We start from the raw sequence: 22557 nt of genomic DNA on the forward strand, positions 1-22557 counted from the left end.
CTGTTGGTAGAACAGGAATACTATTCGGCCGGCTGTACCTTCTAGGAAACCTACCTTCGGCTATAAATACTCCAACACCTTGGAATGGTAAGGACATCATCTGATACCTCATTATCTTATCTTATCTAGCAATCTCTTAATATACACTTATATTCAGAGCAATCTAGTCTGATTCTAACACCGGATGGTGGTCACAAGGAGGAACCCCCCCTTCTCAGTGATGAGCTTACGGTGTCTGTTTTGCAGGTCACCTGAAGAACAACCTTCTCTGCTGGACCTCATTCTCGTGGAAAACATTACTTAACCCCCAGATTATCCGTAATCTGCCCTGGGTCGCCTAGTGTTTCTTCAGACTCTATGTGCCATATTATTATAAACAGGATGCTAATTTCTAGGTACACAAACTAAATATGGTGTGCTAGTGATTAGTCACAACTTGCAAGTAAAAATTGTTTAGAAAGAGCAACTGAATTCAAGTGTGAAATGTTTGCTTGTTAAAAGTACAAAACGCGTGAAAGTGTTTGGCTCTAAAGTAATTAAAAAATAACTCGTGCCACTTAAATCACCTTCACACATCCACAACTTGCCGCTAGAAGTTGATAAACATCTGAACCACAAGTCACAACATGTCGTCTGCTCCAATCCAACACCACATATTATGAGATAACGACCGACACCAAATTAAAAAGATTAAAAAAACATAAAATATTGAATGAAAGTCAAATCAAACTCTCCATAGTTTGCCACTTGTTAGCCATCCGTCATTGTTGCCGACATCCGCCGCTATACAGGGAGCAGCTCGTTTACAAATAGAAAAACATGGTTTATTTTATTAATAATTAATCATTTAACTATTAGGCTGAGGGGTGTGGGGGGCGCGAGAGGGGGCGTGAGTGGGGGCGCCAGCCAATAATATTGTGACGTGTGGTAGAGAGAGAAACTTGATAAGATGGGTGTTGGTAGTGGTGATAGCGCCCCGGGCCATGGTGTGGAGGGGCGCGAGAGGGGGCGCGAGCGGTTTATTTTTTTATTTTTTTATAAATGTATTAAAAAACGTATTATTAAAAAAACTCATAAATTATTTAAAAAAACACACATTAATTAAAAAAACACATTAATATCTAAAAAAAAAATTAAAGTACTAAAAAAAAACATTATTCTTATTCTTCGGCTTGGTCTTCTTCGATCAACCTCTTCCGGATACGTTCCTTTTGTTTTTCCATCAGCATTTGGTCGACCGGATTTAGGTGGCTGAAGTCTCTTGCAAGGAAGTCCAAATCTCTCATTCTTTTTTTTTCCTTTTTGTCATTAGAGACCACCTCCATGGTTTTGTTGAATTTATTGAGGGATTCAACAAGATCGTTGATGTTTACGGCTTCCCCCTCAGCCGGTTTTTTGCCCCTGGCGTCCCTTCCCAATGGCCGCCTCCTCGGCGGTGAAGACGTTTCCTCCCCCGCAACGTTTAGGTCGAATCCAACCCGGCAATCCGACCCGGCGGAAGTGCTGTACGCTCCAGACGAACTAGTTTTAGTCCGTTTCGGCCCTACTTCCGCATCAACGTCCGGCGCCACCAGCTCAACCCACTTAGAACACCTTCTCAACCTCTCCCACACCTTTACATCGTCCCACGTCTTCACCGTCCCATACCTCCGCAGGCACTCCTGCCTCCACTCTTCGACAGTGAAATTATAAACCGCCAAATCGTCACTGCCACTTGGTCTCATACGACCGGCGTTCCTGTTGAACAGATTAGTAAACAAGCCGACAAATTTTCTGATTTCGGTCCACCGACCCGAAATCATATCGGCGGTCCGCTCTGTACTCCCAACGAGCGAATAGAACGTCTCCCTAACCTTTGTCCAAAAGACCTTGCTCTTTTGGTAGTCCGCTGCAAAATGCATAAATAAATTTGTAAGTCATTTAACTTTTTTATTTAACTTTTTTATTAAAAATCATTTTTAAAAACGTTAAAACAATTACCGCAACGCCGATCCTCAGAAGTGACTATCCAAGCCCGACACAGGGCTTCCTTCTCATCCGATGACCACGGAGTGATTTTCCGTTTCGTCCTTCCGGTCGAAGCCGAACCCGACCCGTCCGTTGCAATTTGTTTTTTCCGGTGGACGCGTCTTCTTTGTCCCGCAGCTTCACCTTCTGGTTCTTGTGTCTCTGGAACTACAAAGTTAGGAGACGGTTGTATGTTGGATGGTTGAAAGCCGGATGGTTGTTGCAACCCCGAATAAAACATCGCTTGGTCCGGTGCCGACCATAAATCGTCGTAACTGTAATCTGATTCTAGGTTTGGGTACCAATTTCCAGCCATGTTTTTAAAAAAAGGTTTGGAAGATGGGGTGATTTTGGGTTTTGGGTGTGGTATGTGATATTGGTATGTGATATTGGTGTTGGTTTGGGTTTGATATAGGTTGAATAGAGAGAAAAATCGTGTTTGATTTTGTGTTGATATTGGTATGTTTATATAGAGTAGGAAAATTTTTTTTTTTAATAAAAAACCCACCCAACGGCTCTTTTCACGCATCCCAAGCCTCATTCACGCTCCCCCCAGCCGCTAGCCCACCCGCGCCTGCCTCTTTTTCCGCGCTCGCGCCCCTCTCGCGCCCCTATAGCGCCTTGGTGGTGTGGTCCTCGCGCCCCGGGGCGCGACCGCCTCGCCACTTGCGCCCTTTCTCGCGCTCCGCACCCCTCAGCCTTAGTTGTTATAATAATTAGTTGATTTCATTCATTAGCCACACAATTTTTAAATGCCAATAAAATTCTAAATAAATAATACCCGGCATATAACACCTTATTCTATAAGATCATGTGTTGTGAATTTGGAGGGACCCACCTACGCCCCACCTCAATCTTTAACCATGCTCTGAAAACCATAATACTCTACATGCGCCACTCTCCATCCTCTTCTTTCGCCAACCAGGTAACACCAAAATGCTTAAAAGGATCGTTCTATCCTCCATTTAAGCCAATCATTTTTTTTCTTGTTTTTTAATAATTAAACAAACCACAACACCCTTGTTAAATGGTTGGTTAGTTAAAGCTCACTGTCTACGTGACAATTTTTTGACGCTTTAACTGACTAAATTATGACAGATGGTGTAGCGACACATTAATCACAGATTATGGATTATTTACTTAGTAGCTGTATTATTCATTTGTCTCTCTTCTATTATACTTTCTGTTCTTACCTGTTCTATTATCAATTTATAACATTTGCACCCAATATCACGTGGTTTGTTTAATTGATAGCTTGAACCGACGATTTAACATAATTAAATAAACCGTGTACATTAATATGCACATTATATTTAGTACATAAACTCTACATGAAAAAAAAAAGTAGTGTAAACGTGAGAAAGAAAACTATATGAAATTTCATTGAAATGTAAATCTTTGGATTTCTTTTAGTGGCTATATAAAAACAATCAACGCCGTATTTTCTAGAATTGTTAGGTCTAATAGAGTAAACTGCGGTTTTCGTCCCTGTGGTTTGTCCAAATTTGTGATTTTAGTCCAATAGTTTCTGATTGTCTTTTTTCATCCATGTGGTTTCATTTTGCTTTCAATTATATCCTAACCAACTAACCCCGTTAAATCCACCAACCAACCCTAAATCCCTAATTCCCGGACCTCTTTTTCATTCTTTTTGTTGTCTGTATTATCTTCTTCATCCCAAGATAGACAACATTTGAATATACAACGTCGAGCTCCTCTAACACACAATCACTTCGTCGCCGAGCCAACAATCGAATGGTGTTTTGCTCATGTGGTTCAGTTACAACCATTCGCACGTCTTGGACCGATGCCAATCCTGGTAGACGATTTCACTGTTACACGAGTGTAAGTTTTTTTTATATTGAAACTATATTTTGTTTTTTTTCCTAATTACTTCAAAATCTTACCAGGCATCAAGATGTGGTTTTGTTGATTGGGTTGATTCCCCGTTGTGCCAAAGAGCTCAAGAAATCATTCCTGGTCTATTGAGATCCGCCAATAATCACGAAGCCATGGCAAGAGCTAATGCAATTCAAAACAAAAGGCTGAAGATTTATTTAGGTTTAAGTTGGATGTTTTTTTTGTTGTATTTGATTTTTAAATGACCTGAAACTTGTAAAGGTCACTGGCTTTATGTTTTTATGTTGTACTCTTAACTATAGGATGTGATTAAATGCACTATGTTGCAAATTTTGTTGATGATCACTATTAATGAAATTTCGTATTTTGGCTACCATACGATAAGTTTGGTTTATTAACGTTAGGGGTGCAAATGAGCCGAGATCAAGCCTAAAAACAAGCTCATTCAATAAACGAGCCCGAGCCCGAGCTTTACTTACGAGCTCGAGCCAGCTCGCGAGCCTAAAAATAAGCTCGTTTAATAGAGCTCGAAACGAGCCAAGCTCGAGCTCGAGCTATGTATAAGTTAAACGAGCCGAGCTTGTGCCTAGTCGAGCTTGGGCTTGGCTCGGCTCGTTTGCACCCCCTAATTACCTTATGCATTATAACAATAGGTTACAAACGAAACATTGTTTGTCAAAACTGAGTTGGTCAAAGACCACCATTTTTGTCAATTACCGACACTAGAATGTATAATTCAATGGATTCTTGCAACTAGTTTAGGGTATGAAAAGTTTACCTAATATTTTATGTACCAGCTCTTCGTTTTTTAAGCAAATAATAGAGGTCATTTGACACCTTATCTTGTTAATTAAAGATATTTACTGCAGTGACCTGTTAGCATGATATCACTTGGAAATGCTAAAGACAAGTACTTGGATTTTAAAAAGACAATCAGATACTAAAATATGCAACTTGTCAAAATCTGAATTTTAAAAAGACAATTACCTTGAAAAACTCATATTTGTCAATAAAGTCAAACATACCAACAAATAACAACCATATAATCACAAGCATACTAAAACATCCATACTTCAACCAAAACATAGCATTCATTACATAAAAACTAACATGCAACATCTAGAGTCAAAGCCTTGATATACAAAACATGATAACCATCAAACATAAATACTAGATTATGTTTGGGAAAGTATTGCAAGTTCGACTAAAAAGTCAAACATGCCAAAACATGATAACCATCAAACATATTAACAGTTTCAAAAGACAATCAACACAAACACCATTCAATCAAAGACCTTTGGTGGTGCCTTTCTTTTTTGAACCTCCCACCTGTGACACTTTTTCTTTCCCTTTGGTGATGCCCTTCTTTTTTGAACCTTCCACTTGTGACAACTTTTTCCCCCTTTGGCTGTGCCCTTTTTCTTTTCAGGATGTGATGAAAACTTTGGCGCGGTACAAGACCTTATATTATGCCCCCTGTGTTTTGCAATTCCTGCACGTGACCGTGTTACTAGACCTTGGCATTTTCCCTTCCCTAGCAAGTTCGCTCAACTCCTCAGCAATTTTCTTTCGTTTCTTCTTTGGCCTTCCAATTTGTTTGTGGTGCTTTGGAGGCTTAAGAGTTGTTGGGCATTCTGAAGGCGTCCACATTTGAACACCGTTGATTGGGTCAATGGTATGATCGTACACCTTCTTCCATGTATCAAGCAAGTAGACTTTAGAGATCCAAGCCTCTGGAATGTCAACATCCATGCCATTTTGGGCCATATTATAATTGACTGCCACTGCATGCTTGCATGGCATGGCAATCAACTCCCACATTCCGCATGAGCAAGTCTTCTTGTCAACATCGACTACACATTGATCTTGTGAAGGCCCACTTACTTGGTACTTGTTCATCCCATTCCATATGACTTTGTACAATAATGCATCTTTTTTAATTCCTTCAAACAGTGTTGTTGCTTTCGGAGTCAGAGGACCGTCACACTTGGAAATGCTTTACGAACTAAAACAATTCTCTTCATCAAATATTCCCTAATAAACTCCACGCAGGTTATAATGGGCTTGTCTCTTCCGCCAACCAGTTGCCTGTTGTACACCTCGCATAGATTATTTAAGAGAACATCACTTGTTGACCTTCCTGCAAAGACACAATATATAACATAATTAGGGGTGTGTTTTTCAATATAAGTTTAGATTTTAACTTTTTTAACCCGAATACCGATCCTAATTTACCAGAATCATTTAACCCAAAACCCGAATAACCCGACCCGAACGACCCGAAACCCGAAAAAATAACCAGAATCGTACCACTGAACACGTAATATTTTTAATTTTAAAGAATCGTACCACTAAAGTATGCTTTAGACCAGTGCTTTGGTGGATATCACGTAGCCAATCATGTAAAGCCTGATCTTGGACCCTCACTTCTGTCATTGCCTTCTCAAACTGTGGAATAGTAGTTGCTGTAGCACACTTCCAAAGTAGATCTTTAAACACATGACCCCTCCACTTAGACTTCATATTCTCATGAATGTGTCTCAAGCAAAATCTGTGTTCAGCACTTGGATATGTCTTCTTTAAAGCTGGTATAATACCCTGATTAATAATAAACCCAAGTAAACACAATAAGTGATGACAAAAATAGTAAACACAATACGTGAACAGTTAAAACTTGGATGTACCTTTTGTCGATCACTAATGTAAGTGAAATTGGAATTTGCATAAAGATCAAGATCACGACCTAGGCACTCCAAGAACCAAGTCCATGATTCAGTTGTTTCAGCTTCGACTAAAGCATATGCCACGGGATATATGCAATTATTTGAGTCTACTCCCACTGCAGTTAGAATCTGTCCAGGAAAAGGCCCTTTCATGAAGTAGCCATCCAATCCCAATAGGTTCCTACCACAAGCTTTAACCCTTCCCTCAATGGAGCTAAACAAATGTAAACCCTCTTGAACTGCCTTGTTAAACTAGATGGGTTAAACTCTTTCTCTACCTCAATCTCCACAGAGGTTCCCGGATTAGCTCTAACTAGCTCCTTACAATAGTCCTTTAGAAGTGCATACTGAGTAGTGAAATTACCATCAATCTTCTGCCTAGCCATGGCCCTCGCCCGGAAAACTTTAGTCTCTGAGAGTTGTATTTGATATTTCCTCTGGAATTGATCTTGTAGTGCTTTAACTGGTATGTTGTAGTTCGAAGCAACAATTTGTTCAGCTTCTTTAGCAATCCAACTCACAGTACACAACTTGACATTTCTTATATTAAGGCATGTATGCTCATTAGTAAAGGTCTTCACAACCCAAGAGGATAATTTATTGTGGTTGGAGATATGTAAGACAAAAGGACAAGTGGGAATCAGTTTCTCTTCCATTGGTTCTTTCATTGTTTTTTTTTACTTATCCACCTTTTGAGACCCACCAACTTTACTCTTCACAACTACCTCTTTGGACCCACCAACAACATGTGTAACTCCAGCACATAACACCCTTACTCTTTCTTTATCATTCCTTTTAAAGTAAAGTTGCCTTCTACTCTCAATGCAAAACTTCTTTACTAGATCCCTAACTTCATCCATATTTGAAAACTGTTGTCCAACATAAAAAGGTGCAAACACTGGATCTTTGCCCTTTCTATTCTTCTTCCTAGCCTTGCTTAAAGGTGTTTCATCTTCATCCATGCTATCAAAATCATCTATGTCAACTTCAAAATCACTGTTATGATCTTCACTAGCGAAGTGTTGATGTTCTTCATTAACAGGTATATCCACCACAGGTCTAAATTCATTCATGTCTACTTCTAAATCATCACAGCTATTATCACTGTCAACAAAGAAATCAGAATCCTCAGAATCATCTTCATCGCTACTCTCGCCATCCCCATTGTTATCTTCGTCACCACTCTCACCATCCCTAGTGTTATCTTCGTCACCACCCTCACCATCCCCATTTTCATCTTCATCAATGTGATCCTTAGTCCTAACCTCATTATCTACTTGGCTTACTTGACTTTCATTGATAGTTTCTGTAGTGCCTATTTCCTGGCATCCAAGCTCAGTGTATACCTCAATAACCTTAAACTCCTCAACATACTTAAACAACTCATCAAAATCAGTGTCATTTGTTAAAGCCCTTAAACCATAATCAAGATCACTGTTTGAAACCTTAAAATAGTAATAAAGTATTTCATCTCCTACATGAAGATCTAAGCAATCTGTCATAGATTCTAGTTCGTGGAACCCAAACTCGAAAGAGTCAACCATATCAAAAAACCCTACCTTTCCGTTAACATAGGTTCTGCATGGAGGCTTTGTGAATCTCCCACCATAGTTAAACTTCATGGAGAAAACCTTTGGGTGACCCCCTGTTTAATAAACAATATCAGTAAAGATTTAATAACTATTGTTGATCCAGACAATCATGGGAAAAAGTTTAAAGAAACCAGTTAAACAGAGATCGGTACTTACGATATTATTCATCGGGGTCAAACTTTTCATGTGGAGATCGAAGCCACTAGAGACTAAGCGCCATGATCAAATATTAGTGGTGAATCATCGTTGTTTGTTCGTCTAGAGTTTGGAATTGTGGTTCATTGTTCTTCTAGGGTTTGGAATCGTGGTGTCGAACAAAACAATTGAAAAAGACAACTGGATGGTTTTTTAATCAGGGATTTAGGGTTGGTTGGTGTTTCTTTTGGGAGTACAATTACCAACTGCCCCTCAAGATGATGGACATAACCAGGTGGATTTAACGGGGTAAGTTGGTTAGGATATAATTGAAAGCAAAATGAAACCACAGGGACGAAAAAAAGACAATCAGAAACTATTGGACTAAAATCGCAAATTTGGACAAACCACAGGGACGAAAACCGCAGTTTACTCGGTCTAATATTATAAACGACTCGTGGTATATATTCTATGTTACATGTATATTAGAGCATTCTCATCACATTCCTCATCCTTATCCCTATAATTACACTAATAAACACTACTTTTCTCTCTCATGTTCAATTAAATAATATTTTTTATACCTTTATCATTGCAGTTTTCTTTCTCCTCTACTCACAACCAATCCAACAAATATTAAAAAATAAATAGGGGCAAACAATGTTCCCCAAAAGTTTCCCCAAATTTACAAAAAAATCACTACATTTTTCTCTCCACCCTATAATTTACACTCACAACCACTAAAACCTCACCCTATAATTGACATACTTTCCTCACATAAATTTAGGGGATGGGATGTGAATGCTCTTATAACTTTATAAAAGGCTCATTTTGAAAAAAGAAATTTAAGATCCTCTTACATGGAAGTAATTAGGCTTGTAAACGATTCAAACGTCCGATGAACTGTTCATGAACAGTTCGACGGAAAATTAGTTTATGTTAATTTATTTAATAAACGAACAAACACGAGCATAAAATTTGTGGATATTTAATAAACAAAAGAATATGAACATATATTTTGTTTGTTCATTTATGTTCGGTTTTTGTTTAATGTTTGCATGTGTTCATTTATGTTAGTTTATGTTTGTTTGTGTTTAATTACGTTTGTTCATATATATTTCATTTATAGTCGTTTATAATTATCAAAATATGATCGTGAACAGTTTCTTTTATATGTTAAACAAAGGAACATAAACGAACCCGAACATGCTCATTTTTTAAACAAACGAACATTAATACAAATATTTGTTTGATTTCATGTTTGTTTAAAGTTAAATGAATGAACACAAACATGCCCTTATTCGTGTTCTTTCAGTTTATTTACATGCCTAAGAGTAATCTATGTATTAATCATCCAAATGTTCAGAAATTATCATTTAGTCACCCAAACAAAAAACTTTAAAGACCACTAGGATATCAATTTTGAGTGTTATGTTCCATATGAAATCATAATTATATAAAAACCAACTTTTATCACGTCAAAGTTTTTAAAACCACAACTAAAAGGGCAATAAGAGTAGCATTTCCATCTTTGTCCCCTTTAAAATTAGACTCTTTATTTTGTATCGTGACCAGAATATTCATCTTTTATCTCTATCTAAAAAATCTAGAGTTTTATAAACATTGAGTATCCAAATAAAGAGATCACTATTCATTCTTTATAAATGTTGGCTAGTATTTAAAAAAAAGTAATAAAAGTAAGTGTTTATGAGTGAAAAAGAGGTGACTAACGCATTTGAAGGGGCATGTTAACAAAATATAAAGATAAATTTAGAGAATGATGATTTGTTGTTACATTATAAAGATTGAGATGAAGAATTAAAGATGAAAATTCTAACGTGAATGCCAAAATAAGAGATACTTGTCTTTCTAAGTTGTACAAGTCTAATTGGAATTATTGTAAATATGTAATTCTGGCACCTTGTCAACTTTTAATGTTATTTCATTATTTCGTCGACACACGAGCGCACGCACATACACACATACAAATCCTAGAGAGGTGGCGGTGCCTTCCTTCTATTTTGTAGGTGGATGGTTCAGATTCAACAGGGTACAGGTATATATGATTTAAGAGTACGTTAGTTAGCCATTAAAGAAAAAACTTAACATGCAAAACATACAAAGTGATTGAGATTATGAATTCACGCGGTGGCTATTGTGTAATATCAATTGTCTAAATTCAATTACTTCATAATTCACATAACTAGAGTATTTATTAATGACTTATTTTGATTATAATAAAGTTTTGTGTATGTATTTGTATAACTAGCATAATTATTTGTATAACTAGAGTAATTTTTATAAAGGATATACCTATATTATGAACATAATTTTGAATCATGACAAGAGTAAGTATGAAATCATTTATTTTGAATAGGATAAAGTTTTACACTTGTACACATGTATTAACTAGAGTAATAGATGGTGACTATGTCAAATATAATTACATTAAAACACATACTTAAAAAATTATTTATATGACTAGATATTTCAATCATAACTAGTAATTATTTAATTACAACATTGGTTAATAGTAGTTTAGATGTTAATATGGACTTAAATTGCTAATTTAATCCATTAAGTTTATTGGGTTCTTGGCAGCCCAGTATGTGGAACTTTCTCCAAGCCCACGTATAAAAAAACTAGTTAACTAAGTTGGGCCACTGTTAAAATGAAGCCTTGACAAGGTCTATGATAGTTCAGTTGTGTTTATTTAGCTATGACAATATTGTAAAGACTAAAGACTTGTTAAAAGATGCATGTAATTCTTGCATTAGAAAGTTAAAATTACATATAAATAACACGAAATTTACATTAATATTAATCAACCACCACCAGTTTCTTATACTCCTCACCAGAAATGGCACTCTCCATGACACCCTCAGGGCTCATACTCCCTCCATCTTCCATAAACAATGTCATCAAATTCTTCGAAAACCCGCTAACCAGCGCCACCCCATTCTCCTTCCCAGCCACCGGCGTCGCAAACGAGTCCCTCAAATTCCAAAACACCATCTCCGGAACCGCCCCTCCATACCCTCTCTCCACAAACTTCCTCTTGATCACCTTATAATCAGTCCCCACGGGCGCACCGACGCTTGGTCAAACTCCATGTCACTAAACACAAACACCCTCTTGATCATTTTATCTTCACTCAACCTCACTTTTGTCGCCACTTCAAGTATCAAATCAAACACTTTTTGAAAATTAGTGTTCATCCCCCATTCCATTCGTCTCACAAATTCGATCTTTGATCTCAAATCGTCCCCTTGAACATAATGCAGCTTCGGGTTTGCACTAAAAGTAATAACCTTCCCTTTCCATGGCTCCTCGCTTAATTCGGAAACCAGTACTCCCAGAGCCACACAAACATCCATTGGAGTCCCGGACATACTACCCGATACACCACAGATCGCTAAACAATTGTTTAACTTCCCTTTCTTTAACATATCATCCACCATTCGCTTCCATTGAAGCTCGGCCACCTGACCACCATCGTCGTCCTCCAAACTGTTTACAATCTCGTGTGGAAGAAGTGCACCCGCAGCCACTTTCGCTTTACCACACTTTACACTCTCCAAATACTCTTCAAACCTTAACCTATCATGCTTCAAAAACTTCTCCTTATAAAGCTTCATAGCGAAGCCACTCTACCGTACGGTATCAAATTCCATTGATTCCGCCCGATGTAAACCTCGGGTAGCTCCAGGGCCTTCCTTAGCGGCACCAGCACTTCCTTCCTTAAACGATCCCTAACCCGGTACGCATAACAAGCTTCTTTTATACCCTCGTATTCGTTATACACTTCACAAGGGTACACTTTCTTCGCTATGCTTTCGCATAACAAAGTCGCTCTATCGAATGATGAATCCAAAGATGGACACCATTTAGCAGCCAGGCTGATTCTCCTAGAGTCCCCATAACTTAATAACTTGATATCCGACCGCAAGCACTCAGCGAACAAATTCGACACACAATCATGTAACAACTTGTAATCTGGGTCACGGTTGTATCGTTCTAAGGCTTTTATAGCCATAATAATCCTTTTATCTTTTCTTTTGTTACTAGCATTCATCTTTTCCATTTCCACTCTCTTTAACTCGGCCGAAAGCCTTTGCTCTCTAGGCACACTCTTTCTCGCAGCTCGGATTTGCTTAGAGCTTTTTCTTGAGTGATTAAAGCGCCTATACATGGTCTTACGACTTTGCAAAGACCTGTGTTTTTTGTTTTTCAAATGCTCAGCTTTAGCTATTTTACGAACTTCAGGTCCTTGAAGGAGACGGTATAGTAACTCGGGCAAGTCCTTAAAGTAGCCGAATTCGGCCAAGGACGAGAGGTTAGAAGCCATGGTTTTGGGGTGGTTTTTATGGAGCCATAATGCGGATGTATAAAACCCTTCTTTATCTGATTTACCCGTGCCTCGGACGCCTCTTAGGTTGCATATTAGTTTTAGGGTTGTCAAGGGCTCGTGTTGCCACGCTTGTTGTAAGTGGTGTGTGACGGTTTCGGGTGGTGAGTCGGGGACAATGTGGAAGAAGAAATCAAGGCATGGGTTGCCGGTGGATAGAAAGGTTGGTGACATGTTTTCGGTGTAGCCCATGGGTGGAGTTTGGGTTACTCTAGTGGTGTTGAAGTTGGAGATCATGGCGTCCATGAATGGGTGGGTGGTGGTGGTGGATGGTGGTGAGACGGTGGTGAGACGGTGGGGACGGTGGATCTCCGGTGGGCCAAGGAGGGAGGTGGATGTGGGAGCCATATTGTTATATATATGTTTTGTATTGTAAGGTGTTTTGGTTTTTGTTTAATTTTATGCATGTTGTGTTTGTGTTTATATAGGAGTTTTGATCCTTGGGCATCACGCATGTCGAACTATACGGAATATGACTTGGCAACACGAATAAGAATAATATTTAGTTCTATATTTAAGCTTTGTTATTATAGGATATGCTTGGGCAGCACGATTAAGATAATTATATATACAATGACTAATATATATTTGGTTGTATTATACTCCCTCCGTCCCATTAAAAGTGTCATGTTTAGAATTTTCAACGTCTTTATTTATAAACTTTGACCTTAAATAATTTTGTTTGCGTTAGATAACACTTGATGAAAGTTATATGATTTGAGTATGTTTTAAAAAATGTTTTTATCGGTATAATTTTTATCAAGTTTTATATAACACAAAAAGTATATAATTACGGTCAAAGTTTATAAATAAAAACTTTGAAAATTCAAAATATGACACTTTTAATGGGACGGAGGTAGTATTATTATTAGTATGCATTATATATTTTTGTTCTAAACAATATACGAGGCTTGGCTCGATTGTCAAACATAAGTTTATTAATTGTTTTATTTAGGTCGTTTGTATCATGTTTTATACTATAAAAACCAGTGTTTTAAAAACCGATTTAAATCGGCCAGTTGAACCGGTTAAATCGGATTTCACATAGCAGGCCGGTATTTTAAGCCAGGTATTTTTGGTCAGTTTATCGTATCGGCGGTTTTTATCTAAAATACCGGTTTTTACCGGCATATTGGTTTTAAGTACGATAATTTTTTTATATTTACAGCCCATATTTTTCCAAAATTACTTTAAACCCAACAATTAACATTCAAACATGTTAACTTTAGAACTATTTTTTTAAAATTGAGTGCTTTTGTATTATTTTTTTTTAATATTGATTAACTTTTAAATTATTTTTTGTTATGAGATCATTTACTTTTGAGTTATTTTTAGAATTGAAGTTGCATTTATAGGAAATTATAAGATATAACCGGTTGAACCTCCAGGTATACCCGGTTCAACTGGTTGTACCATTTTTTTAGCCGAATCCGGTACAAGTAAAATACCGGTTTTTAAAACATTAATAAAAACCTAAATTTTCAATATTTTGAAAATGCTTAAAGTTATATAGCATAATAAACAAATAAGAAACTTAATTAGTTATTTTGTAACTATAACATGACGTGAGAGAACTGCAAATAAGAAAAGTGACAATCTATTATCTATATAGATTAAAATCAAAAAGTCGGTGCCACAAATGCACCTTTATAGATATTCTTTTAAGGCTATTATTAGGACCTTTTATAAAATTACTTTTAAAGTTAACATCCTCTGCTTACTTGGTTCAATGGGTATGTGAAGAAACACGGATCTACTCCCCGGGTATGGGTCTTAGATCCAATGAGTCAACAAGGTAGGATACGGTTAACTGCTAACACGATATGAACCCAATTGCCTAAAGTCCAATGACAAGCACCTGCAAAACAGATACCGTGAGCTCGTTACGGGAATGACAAGAGGGGGGGGGTCTTCCCGTAACCATCCTCCGGCGTGAGAATAAGTACTGTTCTGTAGAAGATAAGCACTTAAGTAAATTGAGAGAGTACAGTGGGAGTGAATGAATACCTTATGATGATTGAGAAGGTATTTATAGCCAAAGGGTGTGAGAAGGTGATTGGGTCAGCTGTCCTTTTAGAAGATGCCCTCTAATCGTTTGGACACGTGCCTTCATACGATAGGTTTAGTTCATACGTTGCATGTGCATGCATGACAGCCTAGACACGTGTCTCCCAAGTATTGGTTAAAGGGAGAATATTAACCATGTGCATGGTTGTAACGGCCTTGCTAGGTGTCATTAGCTGATTGGCCAGAGGATCACGTATTGCCCAAGAAAGCATCTAGGCAAATCTTCTCGAAGGTAATAGGTTATTAACAGCTGTCCCGGAGCATTACCTTGTGGTCATTTATGCGGAAGGATGTTCCTTTGCGCGGATGACTTCTGAGGGTGCTTTGGCGCTTCCGCATGTGCTATGAGGGTGTTTCTTTCTCAAATGATTATGCGGATGATTTATATGTCCCGCGGGTGTCTTATGAGGGGGCTTTTGATTAACCCGCGGGTATCACTTAAGGGTATTTGGTCTTTTTGGTACCCTACCTCTATAGTATGACTACCTTTTCAAACCACCTGGGTTCTGCCTTCTTCCTGAGTTCGAGCCTCCAAGGCAGAAAGTTTCATTTTTATATTATTTTGTTGTTATTAATGTCAATTAGGATACATTGTGTGTGTTGTATTTAGGTTTATTTTTTAGTTCTATATGGTATGTTTTATTGATTATTGTTTTTAACTATCATAATATGATGAATTTACCTTTTATCTTTGGTTCTTGTACCTGTAATTAACCTAACTGACACGATCGAATTCGTGTCGGTATTTTTGTTCTAAATATGTTAACTTGACGGAACTATTTTTTAGGTTTAGTTCTGAACCATAACAAACGTAGCACAAACGTAGCTGATACTGACAAAATCCGTGTTGACTCGGCGCTACAACAACCGTGTTTTACCGATAGAATAAACGTTATTTTAAAAATGTTTTACGAGTATTCACTAATTTGTGTTTTGAGTTTAATGTCTATAACAATACGAACCTAACCGATACCAACTGAATTCGTATCCGCCGCCACAATGCGGTGGTTTGCTACCTAATTCATATTAGAATGAAACGAATGTACTTCTAAATTCTAATCATCTCATCAATTATTTAATGGCAGTATTCAAAACCACTATATAATTTAAAACATGTGCACATTACGTCATTACTACATTACAAGTCAAGACAATAATTTGACTAAAAATACAAATTCCATCATTACACAATTACATTACAAACATACATATAAGCTGTATATATTTGTCGGTGACGTTTTCGTAGATCACAGCAACGCGTCAACCGTGCTGATAATAATAGTGTTGTAATTCTAAAGCAAAAAAACCAAACTATTCAATTCAATTCAAATCGATCTACACAACAACAACAGCAACCTCTCACCATATTCTCCACATCAATAATATTATTATTATTGTAACATCATCTTCTAGGGTTTATTTCGCGCCTTATTCTTCAACCGCTTACACTTCAATCCCTGTTAAGCTGCCAGATCTCAGACTAATCATTATCATCAAGGTCTAATTCACTTTTAATTTCACAATTCATTTACTTCTTCATTGATCTCACAATTTAGGTTTTGTTAATGTCAGTTTGTAAGATCTGATATCGGATGAGCTTAGTTTATCGTTTGGTTTGTAATTCGTTACGGTTATGTGTTAAGATTTGATTGAATTAGGTTTTTGCATATATTATACTCCATTACTTCACTTACTTGTGATGTTGTTATCAATCAGAATTGATTTTACAGTTCAGGTGATTAATAGATGCATACTGCGCTTAGGTTCTGGATTATTAATTTTTGTTGATTTATTCACAAATTATTATTATTATTATTATTAGATTATTAACAAATTTTTTTCCAGTAGTTTAGAAGATTTATAGCTGTTAATTTAGGTTATGGATTATTAATGTATGCTGATTTATTCACAAATTATTATTACTATCATTATCATTTTTTTTCAGCAGTTTAGAAGATTTATAGTTGTTAATTTAGGTTATAGATTATTAATTTATGCTGATTTATTCACAAATTATTATTAATATTATTATTATAATTTTTTTTAATTTTTATATTTTAGCAGTTCGGAATATTTATAATTGTTAATTTATGTTATGGATTGTTAATTTGTGCTGATTTGTATTGATTGTGAATTGATGTTGTAGATTTGATATTTAGAGGAAGTGAGTGAAGCGGGGAGGATTTGGATGATGAAACAAGGGATGATAGAATGCAGTGTCTGTCATTCCAAGTTGGTGAATCCATCTGCAAAGACTGTGTCTAGGGCTTATGATCGACATAGGAGCAAGTTTTCGAAAAAGCAACGGGCGCTAAATGTTCTTTTGGTTGTTGGTGATTGCATGTTAGTTGGTTTACAGGTGATCTCTTGATTCTTGTTATTAAAATAACATTGAAAGTTGTTACCAATTTATATTTCTATCATCAAATACCCTTCGCTATAAATTGTACATGATGGAATAATTTCACTTAGGTAACATGCTTTAAGGGCTTATAAAAGTTCTAGAATTGGGCTAACTGCTTGATTAGATACAAATTAAAAATGGTTGGGCTGGTTTCAAGATGTGGGTAGTTTTTGTCCTCAAGCCACTAAGCCAGTTGTTACTCCCAAACAATGGTCTTGTGTTTCATGCTCAAATTAATAAAATGGAACACAAAATCACAAAAATTCTCTCCTTTAATTGTGTCGTTTCTATTAGTATTAAGTTATTACTTATTAACCCATAAAATACTCTTTGCAAGGGAACTCGATGGATCTAACAATAAAAAGGGGAACTGAGCCTTATACATATGAAAAAGCTTTCTCTCAAGGTGTGTATTCATTTACGTAATTTTCTTTCTAACACTCTAAGACCAAGTGTAGTGGGCGCCGGATTGGGGCGATAAAGGGGAAGAACACCCCCCCCCCCCCCCGCGGCAATAATTGGGCGAAAAGGGGCGGGGGGCAGGATTAACTTGTCGCCGATGGAGAAGAAAAATAATAATATTATAATTAAATGACCGTTGTGAAACGGTCAAATTTAAAAAAAAAAATTAAACAATATATATATATATATATATATATATATATATATATATATATATAAACATACACCCTTCTTCTCCATTTTATATCCATTTTATACACAAATCTTACCCACATTCTTACAAAAAATAAACAAAATGAATCCTAGAAACAACCCGAACCAACCGAACTACCAATTCTCTGGTTTCGGTCAAGCGTACGGTTCGCAATCGAGCCAACCGAACTACCAATTCCCTGGTTTTGGTCAAACGTATGGCTCGCAATCGAACCAACCGAACCAACCAAACTTACAATGGAACCCGAGGAACCTGAACCAACCGAGCTATCCGTATCAATTTTCCGACCCGAACCTAAACATGTACGCCAACTATCTCAGCCCCCAAAACACAATGCCGGTGTTCGGGTCTACACCACCGGAGTCGGAGCCGGTGACGGTACCGGATACGCAAACGTCATGGGCCTCCGGTTCAAGCAAAAAGCCAACCCGTAAACACAAAAAAAAAAACAACCGGGGGAGTCGATGGCGCAACGTGATCCATACAAGCATTGGAGCGAGGAGGAGGAGATGGCCCTTGCAAGGGCTTGGATCGTCATTTCGGAGGATCCCAACTTCAATAGGTTTTTTAATATTAAGTATTTATTAAAAAAGTATTTAGTGTTTATTAAAATGTATACTAATTGTGACAAATAATTTTAATTTGTAGCTAACTTTCAAGTCACCGGGGTGTTTTGGAAGAAAATATTTGAAGCTTGGCTCGAGATAACCAATAAACCCGAAGACTACCGGGGAAAAGAAGCGGTTCAAGCCCACTGGAAGGGGCTTAACGCCGATTGTCAAAAAATTGCCGGCATATTTAATCGGTTGCAGGGGCCCGGCTGGCGTAGCGGGCATAACAACGGCGACATTATAACTCAAGCCTTGAGCGACTTTCGAGCTCAGGGACAAACTTTTGAGCGCCCCGGGAAACCGTTCAAGTATTTGAATTGTTGGAAAAAACTACGCGGTTGCGCGAAATGGGCCGGGCACCAACCGTTCCCGTCGCCCGACGAGCCGGCTCATCCCGACCCTCAAAAAGGTCGAAGACATCGTCGTCGACAAATCTGAGCACACCAAACACACTCTCCGATGCTCGTAGCTTCTTTCTGGACGACATGGTTAATTTGGCCGAAGATTTTAATATACCCGACGACGATGAGGTAGAGGAGTTGCCTCAACCACGCGGGAGATCAAGGAAAAATAAGGGGGAAGGTTCGTCGTCAACACGATTCATTACGGAGCCCGTTGAAATAAACGAGTTGGCCGGTCGTTCGGAAACAAATGCCACCGTAATTGGAGCCGACCTTCGAGCATCCAACAAACAACAAGAAAAGCTGAACCAGACATTCGAATTAAAACAAATGAAAGACGACTACGAATCCCTCGATGTGGAGGGGTTTCACGAGGATGCCGCATTATTGTTTCAACGCCGACGTGAAAAAATGCGCGAATATTACGGATATTAGTTTCTTTTTTAGTTATGTTTTTTTTTAATTTTTTTCTTTAGTTATGTTTTTTAATATTTTAAGTTATGTATTTTTTTTAGTTATGTTTTTTTTATTTCATTTTAATTTTAATGCATTTTTATTTAATTATTTAAATAAATTGGTTTTTATTTAATTAGTTTAATTATAAAAAGAAACTAATAAAAAAAGACATTGTGGGCCCAACTTGTAGCCCCTACACCATTACACCCCAAAAACAAATTTTCATTTCATGCTGGCTGGGCGTCACGTGTCACAATTCACCCCCAATTGTAGCCCCTTCACTACACGTAGCCTAACAGTATGGAAAAAGAAGCCTACTTTTCTTTAATTTATTTTAGTATACATATTTTCTTTTCAATATCTTAACTTACTATTAAAAAGTTTGTACATAATTAATATATTTAATCTAAACGTATATGTACGGGTCATGGCTATAAAAGAAGAGAATACTGAATTAGGAATTCCATTTGTTATCACATAAAACAAATTAAGGTGAGCTAGATGCATCTACAAGTTATGTTTATTGACATCTCAACTATGAGGTGACTAAAACTTCTTTATATTTTTCTGAAATAATTTATATAGTTTACGTAACAAATACAAGAAATGAACAAATACAAGAAATGTGAAGTAAAATCATATTGAAATTTTGATTTCACGATAGAAAATATTTCATAAAATAGTAACTAAGTTCAAAAGTGTTTCAATTCAGACACTCATACATATTTTCTTCAAATCGGACCATTAAATCTTCAAATCGAGTCTCACCAATTTTTTTGTGTGTCAAGAAAGAAATGGATGATAAAATGTGGATGCCGAAATGTAGTTTAATTAAAAAAAAACGTTAATTATGTTAAAATTCAAAAATAAAAAATAAAAAATCCACGTCACCAGTCAAGGTTAACATCAAAATAAAGATAAACAAATTTCTTATGAGAAATAAAAAAGAAAAAGGCTAAAAAAACATGTTAAAATTTTTAATTTAATAAAACATAAAACTCGAGTGACCTAATTAAGACACTTCCTAAAATTGAGTGACCTAATAAAATATTTTTAAAACTTGATTAATATCCTATTAAATTGCCCCTTCACATAATACTAGACAAGAGAGACAGATAAACGGGCAACAAGCAGCATTCACCCACTTTTGAATATCAAAATTGATCATACTAAAAACCAAGTATCAATAACTCACTAAGTTAACGTGCATTACCCGCTGAACTATTTTTAAAAATGTAGCACATTCGGGTGTAGGGACTCAGATGTATCAAAGACAAAATGAATGAAGACATGTTGATTCTCATCATATACACGGTCTTCCTGAGTTTTTTAACGAAGGAAAAAAGAGGGAAGGATAAGAAAGGGAAGAGAAGGGAAGGAATTTTTTTTTAATTAGGTGTGTTCTTGAGTTTGAAGGAAATTAGAGGAAAAGAAAGGATAACTATGTTATCCTTAGTAATCATCCCATTTTTGGGATGATAACTTATTGGGAAAAAACATCAATTTAATCCCTTCTAACTCCTCCTACTCCTTTCCTTTTCATCCTAAAAAAAACTCAAGAACGCCCATTTTTAACTATCATTAGTTTTTCTTTCCTTTCCTTCATTTAAAAAAACTCAAGAACAGGACGTAAGGATTACACAAGCAAACGTGTTCACCCTGTCCATCCAAACACAAGAATGTCCGAGACGTTTATACATTTTGAAATGTTAAAGGGTTGAAAACACACACATTATGGTATTACTAGCTGAGTGCCCGCGCAATGCAGCGGGGCGTGCACGAACTCGACATTGAACGTATAGTATGTGTCAGTACATACGTCATCTAATGACAGTGTGCACGTAGCCCGAAATTTGACGCGTAACTCGTGCAAAGTCAGTTGCGTGTAATCGAAGATTGAACACGCATAACCGGCCCAGAATGCACGTTACTGACATTAAAACATGCTTAACCAACACCACGCGTGTAATTCATAACGTTTACCGGTGCAGGGCGCTATGTTGAGCGCTTACCAAGATTTGGTTATGTGCGTTATGTGGTGCTGAACACGTGTTTATCGGCCCCCGTACATGTAAACAACGACATCTGCGTAACCGGTGACGAAAATCAAGAAGCAAACCCTAAACCTGTTCCGACTCGACATCGGTCTGACCTGACCCTATCTACTCGAACCTGAACCAAATTAACCATTTTTCTGGTATCGACTTGTTTTGACCCTAATCCACTTTTACAAATGACTCAAGCTCACCCGACTCGACGTGTTACCAGTTCTACACGGTAATCGCGCAACATGTTAACTTTTTAAAACTAAAAAACTATAGCAATACCATACTCAAATTAAAGAGAATATAATACTTGTTTTTATGATGTAGTTATTTTATGAAAAATATTAACGTGTGAAAAGATATGGCTGTTAAAAAATCGAAGGGTGGTTGGTTTTGAATTAAGGGGCATATGTGTACTATTATCTAAATTTACAAAAAAAGTATTGAAGTTGAAGGACCAAAGTTATAAGTATATTGTAAAGGAATGAAAAGACTTTATTACCCTTAATTTGTATATTTTTAATGCATTGTGTGTTATACATAAAACATTGAATTTGGTACCTTTTTAAAATTTAAGAGATCATTCACTCATGCTTTATATATTAGTATAGATATAGATATAAATTATAAGAAACTTTGACTAGATCCCAAACACGACGTAGCCCATTGGCCCCAAGTATAGCCCACACCCTCTTCTAAACAAGGAAGATCAATCCACTCCACTACTCTTCTCTATTCTCTCTATATACATATGCACACATACATACGTTCTTATACAATAAATATATACCCATATTAACTTGACCATTGGAGGGTAATTCAAAGACCACGATCTTTGATCCCTTTTCATTAGTTTCCAGTTTCCTTTGTTTTGGAGTTTATGTAATAACTATGAAAGACGAGACCCAAATCATGCAAAACCGAAGCCCGACCCAGACAACCTTCACTTCCACAAGAACTAAATACAACATTTCATGATCTTATTCTTTTTTTGAACTGTAAACTTTTATAAACAACTAAGAACACTAAGAATAACCGCTATCTCTACCGGGATATTCCTTCTTTCAAAGACCACCTTTTTTAGAATTCTATTTATTTTTGCTTCAAGACATCATCTTATTAAATGTTCTAGATCGTATAATGTTAAATTCCAAAGAAAAGAATTTCATGGT

General features: G+C 36.8%; 1 protein-coding gene and 1 pseudogene across 1 annotated transcript; both read right to left on the bottom strand.

Moving 5' to 3' along the window:
* Positions 1–5334: 5334 nt before the first annotated feature.
* LOC143589342 (uncharacterized) lies at positions 5335–6743 on the bottom strand. Its single transcript, XM_077070133.1, has 4 exons — positions 6552–6743; positions 6237–6465; positions 5956–6007; positions 5335–5863 (listed from the first exon to the last, which is right to left on the bottom strand). Exons 1-4 carry the CDS (start codon positions 6741–6743, stop codon positions 5335–5337), a joined length of 1002 nt encoding a protein of 333 aa, XP_076926248.1.
* Positions 6744–11137: 4394 nt separating this feature from the next.
* On the bottom strand, positions 11138–13073 carry LOC143589333 (uncharacterized; annotated as a pseudogene).
* Positions 13074–22557: the final 9484 nt, after the last annotated feature.

The sequence above is a fragment of the Bidens hawaiensis genome, unplaced genomic scaffold (assembly GCF_021521415.1).
Source record: "Bidens hawaiensis isolate Kalapana, Puna unplaced genomic scaffold, B.hawaiensis_p1.1 tig00037353_1, whole genome shotgun sequence".
In the NCBI taxonomy this organism is placed as follows: Eukaryota; Viridiplantae; Streptophyta; class Magnoliopsida; order Asterales; family Asteraceae; genus Bidens; species Bidens hawaiensis.